This window comes from Platichthys flesus, chromosome 13 (assembly GCF_949316205.1).
Source record: "Platichthys flesus chromosome 13, fPlaFle2.1, whole genome shotgun sequence".
Lineage (NCBI taxonomy): Eukaryota > Metazoa > Chordata > Actinopteri > Pleuronectiformes > Pleuronectidae > Platichthys > Platichthys flesus.
The window spans coordinates 5,925,736-5,943,795 of record NC_084957.1 but is presented as its reverse complement, the minus strand read 5'-3'; the positions used below and the strand labels follow the sequence as shown (position 1 = coordinate 5,943,795).

Sequence of the window (18,060 nt, the reverse complement as noted above, 5' to 3'; positions counted from 1 at the left end):
ATTGGTGTCCACATGTGGTTACTTCAATTGATTGGAGATGATTTACAAAGGTGTGCTCACACACTGTATATAAGTTCTCACATTTGGCAATACATAACAGATCAAAGTACTTTGCCAAGAGGTTGAAGGATCTTCCTGCAGAGCTCAGAGACGGGATTGTGTTGCATCACAGATTTGGGGAAAGCTACAAAATATTTTGAGCACAGCGGCCTCAATAATTCTTAAATTTAAGAAGTTTGGTACAACCATGACTCTTCTTAAAGCTGGTCACTCAGCCAAAGTAAGCATCTAGGGGAGAAGGGCCTTGGCAGCAGAGCAGATGGTCACTTTGGCTGAGATCCAGCGATCCATGAGTGGGAGAAACTTCCAGGAGACAACCATCGCTGCAGCATTCCACAGATTTGGGCTTTATGGCAGAGTGGCCAGATGGATGAGTCACTTCAGTGACAGACACATGGAAGCAACTAAAAGACTCTAATACTTTGAGAGAGCAGATGATCTGGTCCGATGAAACAAGACTGAACTGTTTGGCCTCTTTAAACATCATTTGTAGAGGAAACCTGGCACAGATCCTCACCTACCAGATACTACAGCATGGTGGTGGCAGGGACTGGGAGATTGGTCAGGGATGAGGGAAAGCTGATTGATGTTCATCTGACCTTGGTGACCCCAGCCAAGACTTAAGAGTAGCGGCCCATGGGTAACTCTCTGAATGTCCTGAACCCAATCAAACATCCCCCAAGGGACCTGAAAATGGTCTTCCGTCTATGGTTCCCATCGATCCTGACAGAGATTGAGAGCATCTGCAGAGAAGAAAGACAGATAATCCCGAACCTAGGTTAGAAAAGCTTGTTAAGTCATTCCCAAGAAGAATTGAGGCTTTAATCACTGCTCAGTAGTAAAGGGTTCCGATACTGCAATTTGGATGTAACCTATGAAGCAATTGTACTGTGCATCATATCTTTACACAGACCTAAGCACACAAACTAGTGTATCGTCCATGTCGACCTAATTGAATGGTTGAAGTGGCCACACGTGATGGACAAGTGCCATCATTAGTGGCAACCTCAACCATTCAATTTGCTGTTCAGGCTCTGGTGATTGAGTGGTCATTGCTCAGCATTTTGCTGACTGCACGAGATGTCAAACACACACACAGAATGGAACATCATAGATTTTTCTTTTTTACGGTAAGTGGTTCTGAGTGAAAATCAAAGTTCAGCAGTGTACAGATAGCTGAAGCATATTTACAGATTGTTTTGTGTGCTCTGTGAGCTGTGTATATGCTCAAGCATTTGGCTGACTCTAGCATTTTATTGATCGACACCATGCTAATCAATTAGACCCTAATCGACCTGATTAAAAAGGGTTTTGATGTGAAAAAATGGTAATATAGTGTGTGTGAGAGGGAGAGAGAGGGCGTCCACTGTAGGCACTTGAATCCTGAACTGCTATTAATCTACGTATCTCAAATTCATGTGCTCTTTTAATTTTAATAAAAGGGTGGGAGCCAACTCTGCACTTTTTCATCCCCTCTCCTACACGGGCACACACACTTTGAAAGATGCTGGAAAGTGCATATTACAGCTCACTGAAATATCCCTACATATAAGACATTTTATATTTTAATAGCCTCATGACTTCTCTGCCCTTATAAAATCAAGGCCAGATTTTTGCTGTTAGACTTTATATTATAATAGCTGCGAGTTAGCTAATCTTCTTTGTAACATTGTGATGTGTTTCTCTAGTAAATTGTTGTTGATACTTACGAAGACAAGTCCGTCAATACAGGTGGTTTTTATTTACAGTATCTCATCAGACAATTTCCCAAGACTCTAGTCTGAATGTTCAGGTGCTCCTGTCAGCTTTGTAGCACCTGTGTGGGTGGAACACATTGGACCATTAGCTCCACCCAAATGCAACCTGTTTAGAGGTCTCATCAGCCAGGATGACTGAAAACAGCTGTGTGGGTGTGTAGGTCTTAAACACATTACAACAATATTTTATGCTTATCATCATCATCATCTTGAAATATCAGCTTCTCCCTTCCGTTAACAATATTAAAATATCTCAGCTGCTGAAGTGAATCTTAGGCAAATGGCTGTGTGTTTTTCTCACTATGGATTCATGCTTATAAAGAATTTACTTTTTCAAGTTTAATTTTTAACTTATACTTTTTATTTGAGCCCCAATGCAACAAAGCATTAGTAAGTCATGTTAAGGCTGCTTTTATTTTTCTCAGGTTAAGATATGGTAGTATTAAATGGTTAATATATACCTCACATCCCCTGTTCTAGTTAACATGAGGAAACCTTGTATTGACCAGAAAGCACAGAAAAGATGGAGAGAGCAGCACTGTACACAAAATGTCACACACTTTCTTAGTCTATCTGAAAGTAATGGGTTCAGAATTTTGAGAATAGTCCTCAGGAAACTAACATTTTATCATATTTAATTTAATTTAAAGTGAAATGCCATTTTTGACGGCTGTGGTCATCCCCAATGCCTCTGTCTCTTATTCAAGTCTCTGTCCATAATCTGTAAATCCACCCAGGATCACAACAACAATAAACTATACTTTCATATGGTTTTTGCTATAATCACCCTGTGTGTAGTTCATCTACCTAACCCCAAATTAAGTAATCAAAGCCTTATTTTCTCCTAAGGTGCCTTTTCTAGCTCAAGTATTCTAGCCCACAGGCTGATGAAGGCATTTCTACACAAGACTGTCAGCCACATGATTAAAGTACAATGTGTTTTGACAGTAAGCTAAACCTGAAAAATGGATGAAAAAAAAACTGAAGTTTACTTCCATCCTTATCCTCAAGTGTCAAGTTTGATGACAGGATAACTGATGAGAAGATTCTATGGTACATGTAATAGCTTAATGGAGGCAAGCACTGGTAGCAGGGCACACATTTGAAAAGTAACAATTATCTTCCCACTCGAAGGCTGGAAAACATGAAGCCTCATAATTGTATTATATAGAAATATCTCTTAAGCCTATAATATATCTCTAGACCTCAGACAAGAAAGAAAGCGGCAATGGTGCAGGAGGAATAGAAGCAGGAATGGCAGCATGTAGGTTTTCATTTTGTTGAAAATGGACATCATTGCACTAAAACTTGACACAATCTCATGTTTCTGGTTTTACTCCCTGATATCACAAAGGTTTTTAGAATACAGAGCATCTTTCAGTCCCTCTCATTATTACCATTATATTTCATTTTAGGTTCCTGTCTTTCACATTCTACATGGCCATTTCACTCAGTGCTTTCACTCTGTGCCATCTCACCTTCCTCTCCCCTCTCTCTTCCCCTCTCATGCTCGGGCTGTGTTGTCATTTTGTTTGGCAGGTCTTTGAGTCCCCTGTCGTAGAGAACAGAGACAAAGTCCTCCCCTGTCTCATCTGGCTGTCTTTCCTTTCTTTCCAACTCTGCTTTTTAAGAGAGTCTGTAAGGCTATGTTGAATTTGTCTACCTGTTTTTCTCCTTGTCACTCTTTCAGATGTTCTTTTTTAAGAATATCTTCCACCCCAGTGTGTGTGCATGCACGCACGCATGTGTGTGTGTGTGTGGGTGTGTGTGCAAGCGGTCATCTGGAAGATATTGCTCTTGTTCTGAGTCGCTCTAACATCTCAAGACAGATTTATTGAAACTGGATCAAGATGTAAGCTGTTTTTCTCAAACATGTGTAGTTACACGACTAAACTAAGATTTTATTCAACAAGCGTGAGCGTGACTGAGAGGTGTGTACATGAGGTAATGGTCCAGAAGAGATGGTTGGGGAGGAGGAAAGAGGAAAGGAGGATGATGCACAAGAATTTAAAAATGAAAGGGCAACAAAAATGTCAGTTAAAAATGTGTTATCAAAGAAAGATGGAGCAAGACAATGAGAGAGATGTGTGTTAGGCAGATGGAAGAGGGGAGTGTGACAGAACATGAACGTGTCAGAGACTGAGAGGTGTCAGTCTGGCTGAATAGTTAGTGAGATATAGATGGGAAGATGGTGTGAAAGGTGCGATATTGTATAACTCAACACTGTTCTGCTTGCCTGTCGGGCGAAGTCATGCTGGAGAGAAAGTGCACATACATACATCCACACACAGTTTCATGTTGATGCTTGATGCTTGCAGTCAATGCATTGCTGAAGAGAGGTACATGGGAAATACAATCCACAACCAGGTTCACCAACTGCCTCTGCCTCCGCTTTATTTGATTGGATTGAGCCTGTGCTTGAGTATTGGTTAGAGCAGATTTTGATTGGCTGGTGCCTCTGCTACCACATGAAAACTTTGTGAGCAACATGACACAAGTGAACCTCAACGCAGATCTGCTACTTAGGAAGTCACCACATTCAAAGTGAATGAGCAGTGTTTTGGATGAGGCGTCCAACGTGTATGAGTTCTGTGTGCAAGTATGGCACAAACCTAAGTTTATTCTTACATCTGCCTGTTTTGTATCAGTATCATAATAGAACTTTATTCTTGGTTTTCGTTTTCCCAATTGCACAGAAATCCAATCAAGAAGCTTCTAGTGGAAATCCTCTTGAATTATCCGGTTGGCTTTCATCGTGAAACCACGACTGGACTAGCAACTGAGCTTTCAGTCTAGATTGTTGACATAGCTTTTTGTTTTAGAGTTGCATTTTCATTATGGTTGGCTTAATTGTTTTTTTTCCCCAACTGCAATGACTTCCAACTATGTATTAGTGTGAAGACTTGCATATGGTTTGTGGCTGTTTGTTGTCTGTATGTGTATTTGTAAATGAGAGAGTGCTTTACCTACTTGCAGGTTCCAGTGTAGCAGGAAGCCTCTGGCTTTACTGGTAAAGTCCCCTTTCTGTACTCTTGACCACTATAGACATCACACATGCATACACACATGTAAACACAGGTCTATTCAGCTATTGCATGGAGGCCCCTAGAACCCTGTGTTGACAAGCCGCGTGCCATGTTAGGTTAAACGCAGACTCAGTGCTATACTCAATAGGGAGGGATTCCACTATATAACACAGTTAGAGCTCGTAGGGAGTCGCACACATGCAGAGGAGAGTCACGAATGGATTCAGTCGTTGATCAGTAGACACACACATTCTGTAACAGGAATGCTGGGCTCCTTGGACGTCCTCTATAGCGTCCTCATCCACAAGGTAATGCAATGTTTATACACACAATATTAAGAAGATGTCCAGAGGGACATTGATGTACATTTAAGGACTGTAGTCATACACCTACTCATAACTGCAAAGTCATGGCTAGTTTATTTTACTTAATCCAAGACGACATGTCAGTGCCTGGTTGTGCTGGTTGTTGTGAATCTGAATCTGGTGTCCTCTGTTATCATCTTGCCCTTGACTTTATATGCATTCATGCAACCTTTAAATGTTTAATGCAAGTAAAGGGCAGCAATTTTCACAGCGACTCTAAAGCAAACAAGAATGGAGGGTAAGTAGAAAACCTGGAGAGACTCTGAGTGAACTTATATAAGAAGCTTTGAACAGAGATCCTGCTGCTCTGCTCTCTAACCCAAATAGTGGGTTCATAATGAATGGAAGGAATAGAGGTTAAAGGAGGATTGAAAAATGACCAGCTGCATTGTGTTTGTGTTTTCTTTTTCTAGCTGATGGCGGTGTATGAGGAACAGGAAGCCCAGCAGAGGGGTGTGGCCAACACAAGCCTAGCCCCCAGCCCTGAGCTCTACCAGACTGAGCTCTCGGCCTTCCAGCCAATTGCAGGAGGAGAGATAGAAGTCAATTCTTCTGTGCTCAAGTCCAGTGAGTAATTATCCATTAATGTTGGTATGGTGCCCACTCCAGTCCTTACACTGGGCATTTTCTGTTAAAGTCCAGCCCCCAAGAATCACATTTTCATGTCTTGAGAATTACAAAGCCACGTCCTGGCATCAGTGTTTCATGGCTCCACAGATAACTATTAACTGTGGTGAGCAGAAAAAGCATCTAATAACTTGAAGAGGATGTGCTACAACTGAAGATGATGATTCCATTCCCCGCAACCAAGAAACAAAATCTGAGGCTGCAGTGGTCACAGGCTCAGCAACACATCTGACGACTAGGCAAATTTAGCCTAGTCTGATTAACCTCCATTTCTGCTGAGGCACACAAATGGTCAGAATCAATCTTTATTTGAATGCCACAGCCTGTCCTGGTATTATACATTTCTTTACAACCACATTTTTTTTATCTCTAAATGCCAACTGTCAGCATGATAATGCCCATTGTCACAAAGACAGTCGGTGAAGCTGGTTTCATTTACATGACAGTGAGTTCAGTGAACTTCAGCGGCCTCCACCAGTCAATGTCAATATGGAGCAGCATCTCACAGGAAAGTTTCCAACATGTTGTGGAATCCATGCCATAAAAACCTGAGGCAGTTTTAAGAGCAAAGGGAGGAGCTGAGCAGTATTTGTATGGTGATCCTAATAAACCACTAACTACAAGTAGTAGCTCTGTGCTCTGCCTGAAAGAAAAATAATGACCTTAGAATCAGTTACGATCTGGCGTTTGTCATCACATCACAGGATTTTGTCCAAAGTCTTTGACAAGGTATTTTGCCTGTGAAGACAAACCAGGTGACCGCTGCCTCTCAGAGACCAAATGCTCTTAGTATTTTCACGAGTTCTCCCACTGCTGACGTTGACTGGGACGTTTTGATGGATGCCAAAGTTTATTTTTACGTGGCATAACTGCTCTTTCAAATAACTTTACAAGGAAAGAAAAAAATCCTCCGGGAACCCTTTTACTTTTTAGGTGTAACCTCTAGGTCAGTGCAAAAACGGGGTCAGTGCCATGACTGATGTTTAACAAGAAACAGGTTCAGTGGGGCTCAGATTGCCAGGCCAAGTCAGTGAAGGATTGCAGTCAAGACCACTTTTGGGAGTGATTGATAGATGACTACAATGGATAATCTAAAAATAAGAAATAGCTAAATACATGCTTGACATTTCGATACAGGTTTTATTCATGTCTAATTCGATACAGTCTATTCCTACTTTCAGAGCCATATATCCTAAGTTTTATAGACTATATTATTAGAATGATGTACATGTGATACTTGCTGAATTGTATTGCAGACAAAGGTCAGGTAGTGATGGCTTTTTTTTAAGGACACTTAAAATTTATACAATAAGATAGAACAAAAATATTGGCAGCGCTGTCTCTGAGATGCAGACTGAAACGAGGATAAAAGCGAAGGAGACGAGGAGAGGTAGAAGAAAGAGAGGTCAGGAAGTGTATGTGTTCTGTCAGACTGCGTAGTAAAAAACTGATGTGTGTGTCTGGTTACTGTTACTCGGACCAGACCTATCTGCATGACCTTTCCTTTTTGCGTTATCCCCCTCTTTGCCTTTCTCTTTGTCTTTCTCACTTTCTTCATCCCTCCCTTCATCTCAGTCTTTTTTTCCGTGTCAGTGCAGGTATTGCAGATGTGAGTGTGAGAGCGCATGGAGCTGTCACACTAACTTGTCCAAATTTAATTTTGTCTCATGAACCAAGCATGTGATGGATGAAATGTCTGTTCCTTCCCTTACCAGAAACCTATTCATTCTGGTTGTCTCCTGCTCTCAGCTAATCACTTACTTTAGTTTTGAATTTTATATTCTATATCTGCTTAGTTCCAGACTCACTGTCATCTATCTTGTCAGGGCAATTGACATTTAAAAAGAATCTGTCATGGTTGTTTTTCAAAATGTCGCTAATATATCAAATGCAGTGAGATAAAGCACTTTCATCTTTTGTAAACTACATTATATCAGAAAGTTTCATTATTTTCCATCCTGGCTGTGTTTGATGATGCCAGTGAAATTTCTTATTCAGCTTGAAGGACGTCAAGCAGTTTATTGAGCCCAAGGACGCCCAAGCTGAATCCCAAATCCTAAGAACAATTTCATACTAGCAGGAAAGTCATTTATTTGGGGTCCTATTGCATTAAATATAAATTTACATGCAGTGCTTTCAGACAGTATTCAGATCCAGTCTCTTTTTTAACTACTTGTTATGATGCAGTCTTCTTTTAATATCATTTCATTACAAAAAAAGATCTTTCATCGATGGACAAGCAATACCACATGATGAGAAGTGAAAAAGAAGTTAAGAATATTTGCAAATTAAATAAAAAAACTACAAAAAACTTGAAATATCACATTGATATTCAGACCCTTTACCAAGTACTTAGTTGAAGTACATTTAGCAATTATTACATCCTCAAGTCTCGTACACCTGTATCTTGGGCTTTTCTTCTGTTATTCTCTGCAGATCCTTTCAAGCTCTGTCAGGTTGGATGAGGACGAACAGTAGACAGACACTTTCTCTGCAGAGATGTTTGTTGGGTTCAAATCAGGGCTCTGGTCGGGGGCACTTCAGGACATTTCAACAGTTGTCACTAAGCCACTGCTGCATTGTCTTGACTTTGAGTTTAGGGACAATGTCCTGCTGTAAGGAGAACCCTTTGCCCAATCTGTGGTCCTGATCCCTCAAGGTCAGCCAGTGCGTCATCATTGCTTAGTTTGTCCAGGTGAACAACTCTAGGAAGAGCTGGTTGTTGAATATACAACAGGCAGACTCCGATCAAGATGTGGAAACATTTCAGGCTGCAATCGTTGCCAAAGAGGCTTCAAGTACTGAGTTAAGAAGTCTGAATACTTGCTTCAATATATTTTTGACTTTTAATACATAAGGAAAAAGTTTTGGAATTATGTTTTTATTGTTTATTTATCATAAATATGTATTTTAGCATAAAGGTGAAGGGGTCTTAATACTTTCTGTAAATATTACAGGAGAAACCTTGCTCACATCTTTACTTCTAGCTTTAGCTCTGGCAATAATAACAGATATGACATTTCAGTTTTTTGTGACCTTTGTTAGTGGTGCAGGGGCCTTGGCTGTATGATCCAGACACTGTTAAGACAGGAAGTTTAGTCTGTTTTAGTATGGTCGCCTGTCAGCAGAGATTAGTAGTAATGTGTGGCTGTCATGGGAGATTAGAGGTAACTGAGCTCTGGAGACCATCACTGTCAATATGGGAAGGTCAGACTCGGGTCTCTTTTTACTGTCTAATGTGTCTCTCACTCTAACCATGTGTCTCTCTCTCCATAACTCTCGTCTTGCCATCCTAGTTTGTCCGTCCAAATAGTTTTTTTTCTCATCTTTCTTTCCTTTCCGTCATGTTGCTAACTTCCATATTTATTGTTAACAGACTCCCCCCCCCCCTATTCCCTTTTTTTTATTGTCTCTTTGATTTATCTTGTCTTCAATTGTCTCCCCCCCAGTCTCTGTACTGACAAGTTCTTCTGCACTCATCAGGTACTAGGAGATATAACATAGTTATGTGATGTTTTAGACTTTAATCTCGATTGTAAAGTTCAAGAAACCAACAAAGATCAAGATTCAAAGTGGCAAACATGTCTTGGTAACTTGGAAGGACACATAATAAGCAGTAGGATGAATGGTAGGAATGGTAATCAGTCCTCAATGAATCATGTTGTTGATTGTTCAGCTGTTGTTCAACAATCACTTATAAATGATTAGTCAATTTATTAGATTAGTTGAAGAACAGAAAACTTAGTCAACTGATTGGAAAGATAAACTGTTTCTTATTTTCTTACTTTTAATGAAAAACAGTTAATTCTCTGGTTTCAGGATTTACTGAATATGATTTTGTAATTCAAATATCTCTGTGTTTTGGACTCATTGTTGAAGAATATTTGAAAAAGTCATCTTAGGCACTGGGATCTTGTTATGGTAATGTTTCATTGTTTTTTGACAATATAGACACTATAATTACTAAGTAATCTATAACAGACTTTGAATTTTAGAAGACCTGTGTGATAAATATAATTGATCTTAGAATGTTTACAGGCATAGAGACAGAATAATAACATGGTTAGCAGTGGCACTTATATGAGTATGTCAGTACCTAGCATTTCCCTTCATTCATTTATTTGTCTGTCTCAAGCCTCTGTCTCTTGTCTTTGCTTCTTTTGTCCTCCGTCCATTTATCTCCCCCTTCACTGCCTTTCCTTAAAGAGATGAATTGATTTGCTTTGATGTAATCCATATCTCCCCGCCAGTCTTAAGAGCACCAAGGGTCCATTTTGTGACGATCAATATTTGACCCTACAAATATCATTTGGCATGTGTTCTGAGAGGTCCACTCATTTAGAGTTCCCCTCACCCTTACCACCACCTTTCTCATTTTATCCCCCAGTGGAACCATAGAGGCTATCATGACAACGTGCTTAATGTACATATGGATTGATGGGCCCTATGAAATGGAGTGGATGGTAGATTTGAGGACTGGGAGTGCACCACACACATCATAATAATACATCCAGTTATAAATGTGTTTTTATTTGCATAGCTTTCTGCGGTGTTGACTTTTCCCTCCATTTCTCTATCCCTCCAAGCTTCAGCAGCGGCAGTGTTAGCAATAGTGCGGTGATGTTCATCCATCAGCTTCTCTTAAATGATGATTTTATGCAGTGGGCTGATGAGATGTGAAGAGGAAAGAGACACTATCATATGTTACCTACATGCACACAGAGTTCTGCAAATCAACCACTTATTGGCCGTTTGGATGCATGGACACCAGTGTGTTCACCGAAGGGATATGAAGAGAAAGGATCATTCATTAACTTCTCACACATTCTGCCTTTCACAACCCTTATAGATGTAATGAACACAGTGAGCAGTGCAGAACAACATTCAGGAATGAGCTGTATAACGATGCTGCTGTGACGTGTAATCAGCAGATCTGAACATACACATGTAAATGTCTCAGGCTGTGCTGATGAATATGGAGGATTTCCAGATTAACTGTCTTGTATAAAACCCTAAGGATGTTGACATGGTTAATATCTTTGATTAACACTCTCTTTCCGATCGTCTGTTATAGCTTTGACTTTTATCCTTCAGTACACTACACACTTTTTTAACTGGGACATATTTTCTAGCAGCCCAGGAAACTCACAGACTTTGCATGCATTGCATATCAGTTTGTAATTGAAAATGGTAAAAGATGATTTCATTATAGTTTCTCTGATTTGATAGTTGTTGAGGACACACAGATGCTAATACATATAATGTTTCAATATATTGCACTGAATTAAACATTAGTTAGACTTTATGATGTTTTGGATCTTTGCTTGAGGAAAGCTTTTCGATCTGGGCCTCTCTGAATTTTAGTTGACTACAAAAGTCATAAAAGACCTGCTTTTTATTTTAATACAACAAAATCTAAAACAGTGTGTATGTGGCCAATTGTGGCATCTATTTTTCTAACTCTGCCTCGTCATATTAGCATTTTAAATGGAGAGATTCCACTTTTTATGACTACATAAATATATATAAATATGACTTTATTTCTGTTTATTTCCACGACTTTATGTTGAGCACTGTTGTCATCTAAACAACCTATTAGTTCATTACACCGATTGGAAGTTTGCGCTTGTTTTTGTCTGAAACGCTGACGTGACTCAGACTGATGCCACATGCACATTACAGTGACGGGGTGAAAAATTCATTTTGTGAACCCAACAACAAAAAACATATTCATCTCCCCTCTGTCTTGTTTTCTCATCTTTCTTTGACAAACACACAATCTTGTGTCTGAAGTGTGGCGTGATTAGCTTAAGGTCTGTATCTTGTCATCACAAAGATTATTATTAGACCTGATTTTTGCTGAACTGTGACTTCATCAAAATAGCATTAGCAGTTTTAAGACAGTTATGTGTGTGTGTGTGTGTGTGTGTGTGCGTATACACGTATACACACATATTCCTCATCTATCATTGAGACTTGCTTTAGAAGCAGGACAGCTGTAGACACTATTCTCGCAATTTTTTTTGTCTTATCTTTGTCTCATGTCTCTGGTTTCATCAACTGTCTGATAAGAGGTATTGACACTTAGACTTTTCGACAGAGAGATGTTTCCCTGTTTTTTTCATATTAATAAATGGCTAAGATGCTGTAATCAAAATTCTAATGAAACTTTATTTTAGCCTTTGTAATCTACAGTTCTCCCCTAAACTAATACAAAAAAATATGTACAGCATTGTACGTGATAAGTAAAAATAAATGCAAATCGTTTTCTCTACAAAATGTTTACTTTAAAACTCTGTATTGGGTCATGTATCAAATCATTTTTCTGCAGCTAAAAGTCTTTGTGTTGATAGTTTGTCACCAAATTCCTCACACACATTCCTACGATAAACAAAGAACTGCGGGACAAGTGGTTGATTTACAGATTAACATCTACTCTAAACACTTTCTGTTGTTATTCAGTCTCTGCAGGCGTGTTGTATAAACACACTTGTGTCTTTGCTTCTGCACCTCGTAAGTTATGATGCTGTGAGAAAAGCTAATGTCCCTTACGCAAGACAGGGAGTGATGTGACCGGTTCCAAGTTGGTATCTTGTTGTGGATGTAGATCTGTGTATCTTCCACTGATCGATATGTGATGAGTTCACAGAATCACCTTGCAATTGCTATTTAGGTATTCATCCAAATCTTTTTAGAGTTGGATTTAATGGGGGAAATAAAAACTGAATGCTATTTTCATATGTAATTTTTGTGTTTTCTACAGACACCCCCCTGCTGGTGAGAAGTAGCAGTGAGTCAGCCCTCAGCCCCCAGGTGACAGAGACCTCCCACAATGCAGACACCTCTGGAATGGTAAGTACATAACACAACTGAATGTAAAGACATAAGCAGGTTGAACAGACGTTGTAATTACAACACACAAACCTAATGGGCACACAGATACCTTTAACCAAGTGGTGACAACATGTGGGATAGCAAGGTGCAGGTCCCCTAGACCTGAGTCTCTAAAGTAATCTCCATCTATCACACAGCCATATGCACCCAGACCACATATCAGGCAGTGGGCAGGTCAGATCACACTCGGGTGGTTGAATAATGCATATTTTACTGGATTGACTCATAGTGGGGTGGAATAATGTGGATAAAAAACAAAAAAAACCTGACCTGAAGAGGCTGCTCCATCTCTGGAAGACGAGCATTGATGATGAAAGCACAAGTAGGAAAGAGACTGACTGAGCTAGTGAAGAAGAACAATTACTTCTCGACCTATCCCAATGATCATCATGCTCACAATCACAACACAATCGGTCCAACTTTCCAGCCCCTGAGAAATGGATATTGGGTTATTTCATTAAGTCCCCACATATTGCACTTTTGCTAGCTTTCATTATATCGTTTTTAAAGGGTTTGGCCGACAGGACAAACAGTTTTTGTCATATAATTCCTTCCCTACAGTCGTCTGTCAGCTCATGTGCTTGTGTAGGTTCATCAGGTTCTGTGAGATATTGATTCAGCACGATGCATCCACATGGACATTGAGTCCTCCGTGCTGTTGTAATCTAATTGGAAGATTTCCATTAAATATGCTGAGCACATTAAGACTCCCGAGGGGATAAACACTTTGATTTTAATGACCCCGTGGCCTTTCTTCAAGCAGCCTTCCCGGGACAAACTTCATTTTCACATCATTGCTGAAAGCTTGACAAAGAGCAAATGATCAATATAAATTAATTCATTTATTGTTTCACTATCTACTTGTCTATGTCTTTTGCAGCTAGCAAGATCAAATTTGACCACAAGGAGTAATAAACTTTCTTGTTTTTATAAGGATTGTGAACCCATACATACAAAAGTCTACACACAAAAAATGTTAGGTTCTTCTTTACGTACAGAGCGGTGTGTGCAGAGAAAAGTTTTATTGAGATTTGCTGAGTAATTGTATAGATCCTATATATCTGCAGTATTAACCGCAACTGCTCCAAAAGTGAATGGGTTCTTCTGTGGGTCATACCCCTTAAAATCTGTTAACAAATAGACAAACTCCAATAAAACCTAACCTCTTGTGGACCAAAGGAGGAGTAACTTACTTGATCAGTAATGTGTGTTTGTGTTTGTATGGCTGCATGTGTTTAAGTGTGGGGGGGATGAGTTGTTGTCAGGTATCTTATCTTCTTTCCAAGTCAGTCACACTTTGTCACATCAGCCTCCTCTAACAAAGACGGATGACTCTATAGATTTATTTCACCCCTTTCATCCTTCCTCTGTCTGTCCCGAAAGGGCAGAGGGCAAACACTTGTTCCTTTCTCCTTTTCGCCTCTGCTTCCCCCTCCCCCTCTCCCTCTCCTCCTCCCTTATGACTGCTGGCCAAACTTTTTCATCATTTCCTTTATTGATCTATACTTAAGACAAATTTGCCCAGATGGTTTCAGATATAATAATATGGGTCCATACACCCTTTATTTAACTGCGACAGCATTAGCTACTATTTACCTTTTATATGTCAACTGTAAACTTCTTCTTTATTCTATTTTTATTCTTTAAGTCAGCTTACACAATGTGTTTTACTAATGTTATGGTATATTTCCTTTGGCCCGAACAAACGTGATCACTCTGAGGAGTTTGCACTGTTCTGAATTGCGGCTGCCTCACAATTCCATATGCAGGAAAACCCCTCACTCTGCCACTGTGACCTTTTGACCCAGCCTCATGTTTAACCCAATGCTCCATGCTGTCTGCTCGTTCTCCTCTGAAGCTAATACATGTTTTTTGCTCCATCTCTTATTTCCTCCTTGCGGAAATAAGATATCTGTGGAACTAATCACCTAAATCCACATTTATCCATGTTTCTTTCCATTGCTGGAACATCCCTCTGTCTCACTTTTCAGTTTGCTTCCTGTGTTCTGTGTTAAACAACTCCCCAAAGGTAAAACACATGCAGTGCATTTAAATTGCCCTTATTTGTTGTGTGAATCCAAATGACTTTACAGAAGGTCTAGGTGGGAATACAAACACTGTTACATTTTCAAAATTGCTTTGGAGAAATGCTTCCAGACCATATTTAATAACTGTGCTTTAAAACGAGACATTGGGACTTTAATTGTGTGATGTCACAACTATAGATGGACCTCCCTCAGCCACACTCAGGTACAGCCCATCTGGAACCTGTGTCTAGAGAAGTGTCAGGGATAACATGTAAAACTATATTGACAGGGTTACAGTATTCATATTCAAAATGTATAATTAAAAACTGGATAATCGAACAGATTTAAAAAGACGTAGATGCAACATTATTTGCACTCACATAATAAGAAGGAGCTGCGCCATCTCTCAAATTTAGGTGATGCTACTTGTGCTGTATGAACTTTAATAACATTAACGAGTCAAAGACAAAGACATGCATTTATAAACAAGAATCCGGTTATAAATATGGTGACATAGTCAGCTGCAGTGTGTTCTTTATGACTTGTTATGGTAGAGTTGCAGTTTAATATTCCCTATAGACGGCTGGACTCAGTAACTCCCTCAAGTTTGTCGGTTAAATGAACGCCACGCCTGATTGGACTCTTGAGTAGTGAGCGCTGTACCCTTGAGATTCCTCACCGGACAAACATCTTTTTTTTTTTTTTCCCCCTGGCTGTATTCCTCATGGACCTGCCTGTTTGCAAGGTTCAGTTCTTTTGGGGAATGTGATTGGTTCTCAGAGGTGGCCACTCTACCTGCTCAATGTTGCTGAGGGTAACCTAACATGTTAATGACCACATGGGACGTTTAAAGTCCGGCCCACACCTCATGTTATGAAAACATGTGCTGTGTCCCAATTCAGGGGCTGCATCCCTCTGAGGCTCCATTGACGTCCGGTTGCGTAAAAGCGGAGCGACTAGAGTCCAACAAATTTGTCCTTTATGCTCAAACAACAAAGGCTCCTATGGTTTGATCCTTCTCTGGCGAACTCTTTCCCAGGATTCACTGTGGAGGCAAACAGTTTTTCCAATTTATAATGGAGGTGGCAATCATTGAAACCACAATGTCAGATAATTATATAAGTATAGATAGAAGTAGAGACAGAACAGCTAATTTTACACACTAAAAAAGTAGGATCATTAACAGTTTCCGGCCGTGTCCACCTGCAGCTATTGTCAGATGAACAGGAATTGGAATATAGCTTTAACGTCTACTGTAGCTCTTGCTGCTTATATTCTAACATTGCCATTGTTGTTAAGGCCAAGTTAAATGCTGGAGAGATGGCTGCTTGTGTTGATACTGCACAATTTACTGTCAGTGGTTGTGTGATGTGTGGTGGTCAGTTCAGAGGTCACATGGGCATGTGCAAAGAAAACAGGACATTAACCAACCGTATATATCATGCCATAACAGTTTGACCAGAGAACATTAGGGTCAGTGTCTCTGTCTGGCAGTCACACGATTTGTGCCTAAACAAACATTGAACTTATCAAAGGCAAATAATGACAATTTCCCCAATAGGCTAGGATTTATATACATTTTTTTTACCATCTTCAACTTGAATGTTGCTTGAAACTTAAATAAAAGTTAAATGTTCCTTTCCCATATCACTGGAGCCTGCTCCTTTAAGTACTAACTTTCCAAAGCCCTTGGTTTAGCAGCAATGAAACCCGGTTGGACTAATAAATACAAACTGCGAACATTAATCCACTAATCCTCTTTTGGGTCTAATGTAAGTGGAGGCTCAGGAATGTAGATCAGGATGTTGTGAGCTCACTCTCCACTCTTTACATCTTAGCTCTGTTTTTATTGCACACTATCGCTTATGTGGCTGTCAATATGAAATATTGCTGGGTGTCAGTTACACAGTAGGCCTGTGTGGACTTTGTGCGTCTGGGTGTTTATGTGTTGGTGTGCCCACACGTTAGCATGCATATATGTAATTTCAAGTACCACAGCTGTGCTTGTGTTTCTTTACAGTTCAAGCCCGCTGCTCAGGTTTCTGTCCTGACCCAGTTCACATATAAAGTGGGAGAGCTTTGATCAGAATAGTTTTGCCTTGAATTAGAATTGAAGTCAAGTGGTTTCTGCTGCTTAATAAAATACACAATATTATTTTAAATGGCTGTCAACAGACTGAAACTCAAACATTATAACTCTTTCGTTTACTTTGCCCAAAATAAAAGAAGCAATAACCAGTTATTTAAAGTTTTATGTGCACCCGTTAAGGAGATATATATATATATATAGATCAGCCATATATATATATATATAAATATATATATGGCTGATCTAATATTTATCTAATATCTTTCTGTCTTCAGTGCTTCACATCCTTCCTCTGTCCAAGCCTCTGTTTTGCAGACCTGCTCTCCTGCAATAACTAACTGTTATAAATGTACATATAAAGGAAGTCTTCTTCACTTTCCCCTCTCTTCACCCTAATATATAATTTTTCTTCTCTTCCTCACTTTCCCTCACACTCAGTCACTTGCTCATAGGTCTGTCTCCTTTCAACCAACCAGGTTCAGATAGAGGTAATGGCGTTAGGTAATTGTTCAAATTGTCACTTGGCCTTTTGCAGAGAGCGATGAGGGGAAGAAAGTACTCCTCTTGCAGTAATTCTCTGTCTTTCTTCTCTCTCTGTCCTTTCTCCTTCTCTCTGCCCCCTTTCTTTATTTAATTTCAATCCAGCAAGATTTACTGGTGCAGCTCTTCCTTTCTAAATGCCAGGCTCAAATGAGTACAGTGAGGCACAAAATCACTCTCCCTATGCTTTCCTTTCTCACTTCCACTCTTGCTTAACACGCATGCACACACGCATGCACGCGCACAAACGCAGACACACACACACAACCTTGCAGGTTAGGTACAATCTGTTAATCAAGCTGGGAGTATTTGTTCACGCCTAGAATCCTATTGGGGCTAATAAGGCAGTCCAGCAGTGCAGCATCATGCTATACAGGGTGTGTGTAAGTGTGTGCATTCATCTGCATGTGTGTTTCATGGCCTTTGTGCAGGTTCCCTCCCTGCATGTTTGTCAGTGGCAATTTTATAGAAATGCATGTATCTGCAGTAGGTGCGGAACAATCCTCCAAATAAACTGTTTATGTTAATTTAAAAATAGAAATAAGTTTGTTACGTCGGTAAAGCAGAGAGAGCTCAATAGGCTTCATGTGCAGCTGTGGTAGCAGGGTTAGGGTTGTACCCTGGCTTTGTGTGTAAGTGTCTGCTCTTTTGTGTTTGCACCTTTCCTATTTCCCT

General features: G+C 39.9%; 1 protein-coding gene across 4 annotated transcripts in view; it reads left to right on the top strand.

Annotated features, from left to right (window-relative positions):
- The window catches only part of pard3bb (par-3 family cell polarity regulator beta b), a 188,141-nt gene that overhangs the window by 33,788 nt on the left and 136,293 nt on the right, over positions 1-18,060 (top strand). For all 4 annotated transcript variants that reach the window (XM_062402122.1, XM_062402121.1, XM_062402120.1 and 1 more), the window contains exons 4-5: positions 5,622-5,775; positions 12,599-12,687. In XM_062402122.1, coding sequence (XP_062258106.1) covers positions 5,622-5,775; positions 12,599-12,687 — 243 coding nt within the window. The remainder of the gene's footprint in view (positions 1-5,621; positions 5,776-12,598; positions 12,688-18,060) is intronic.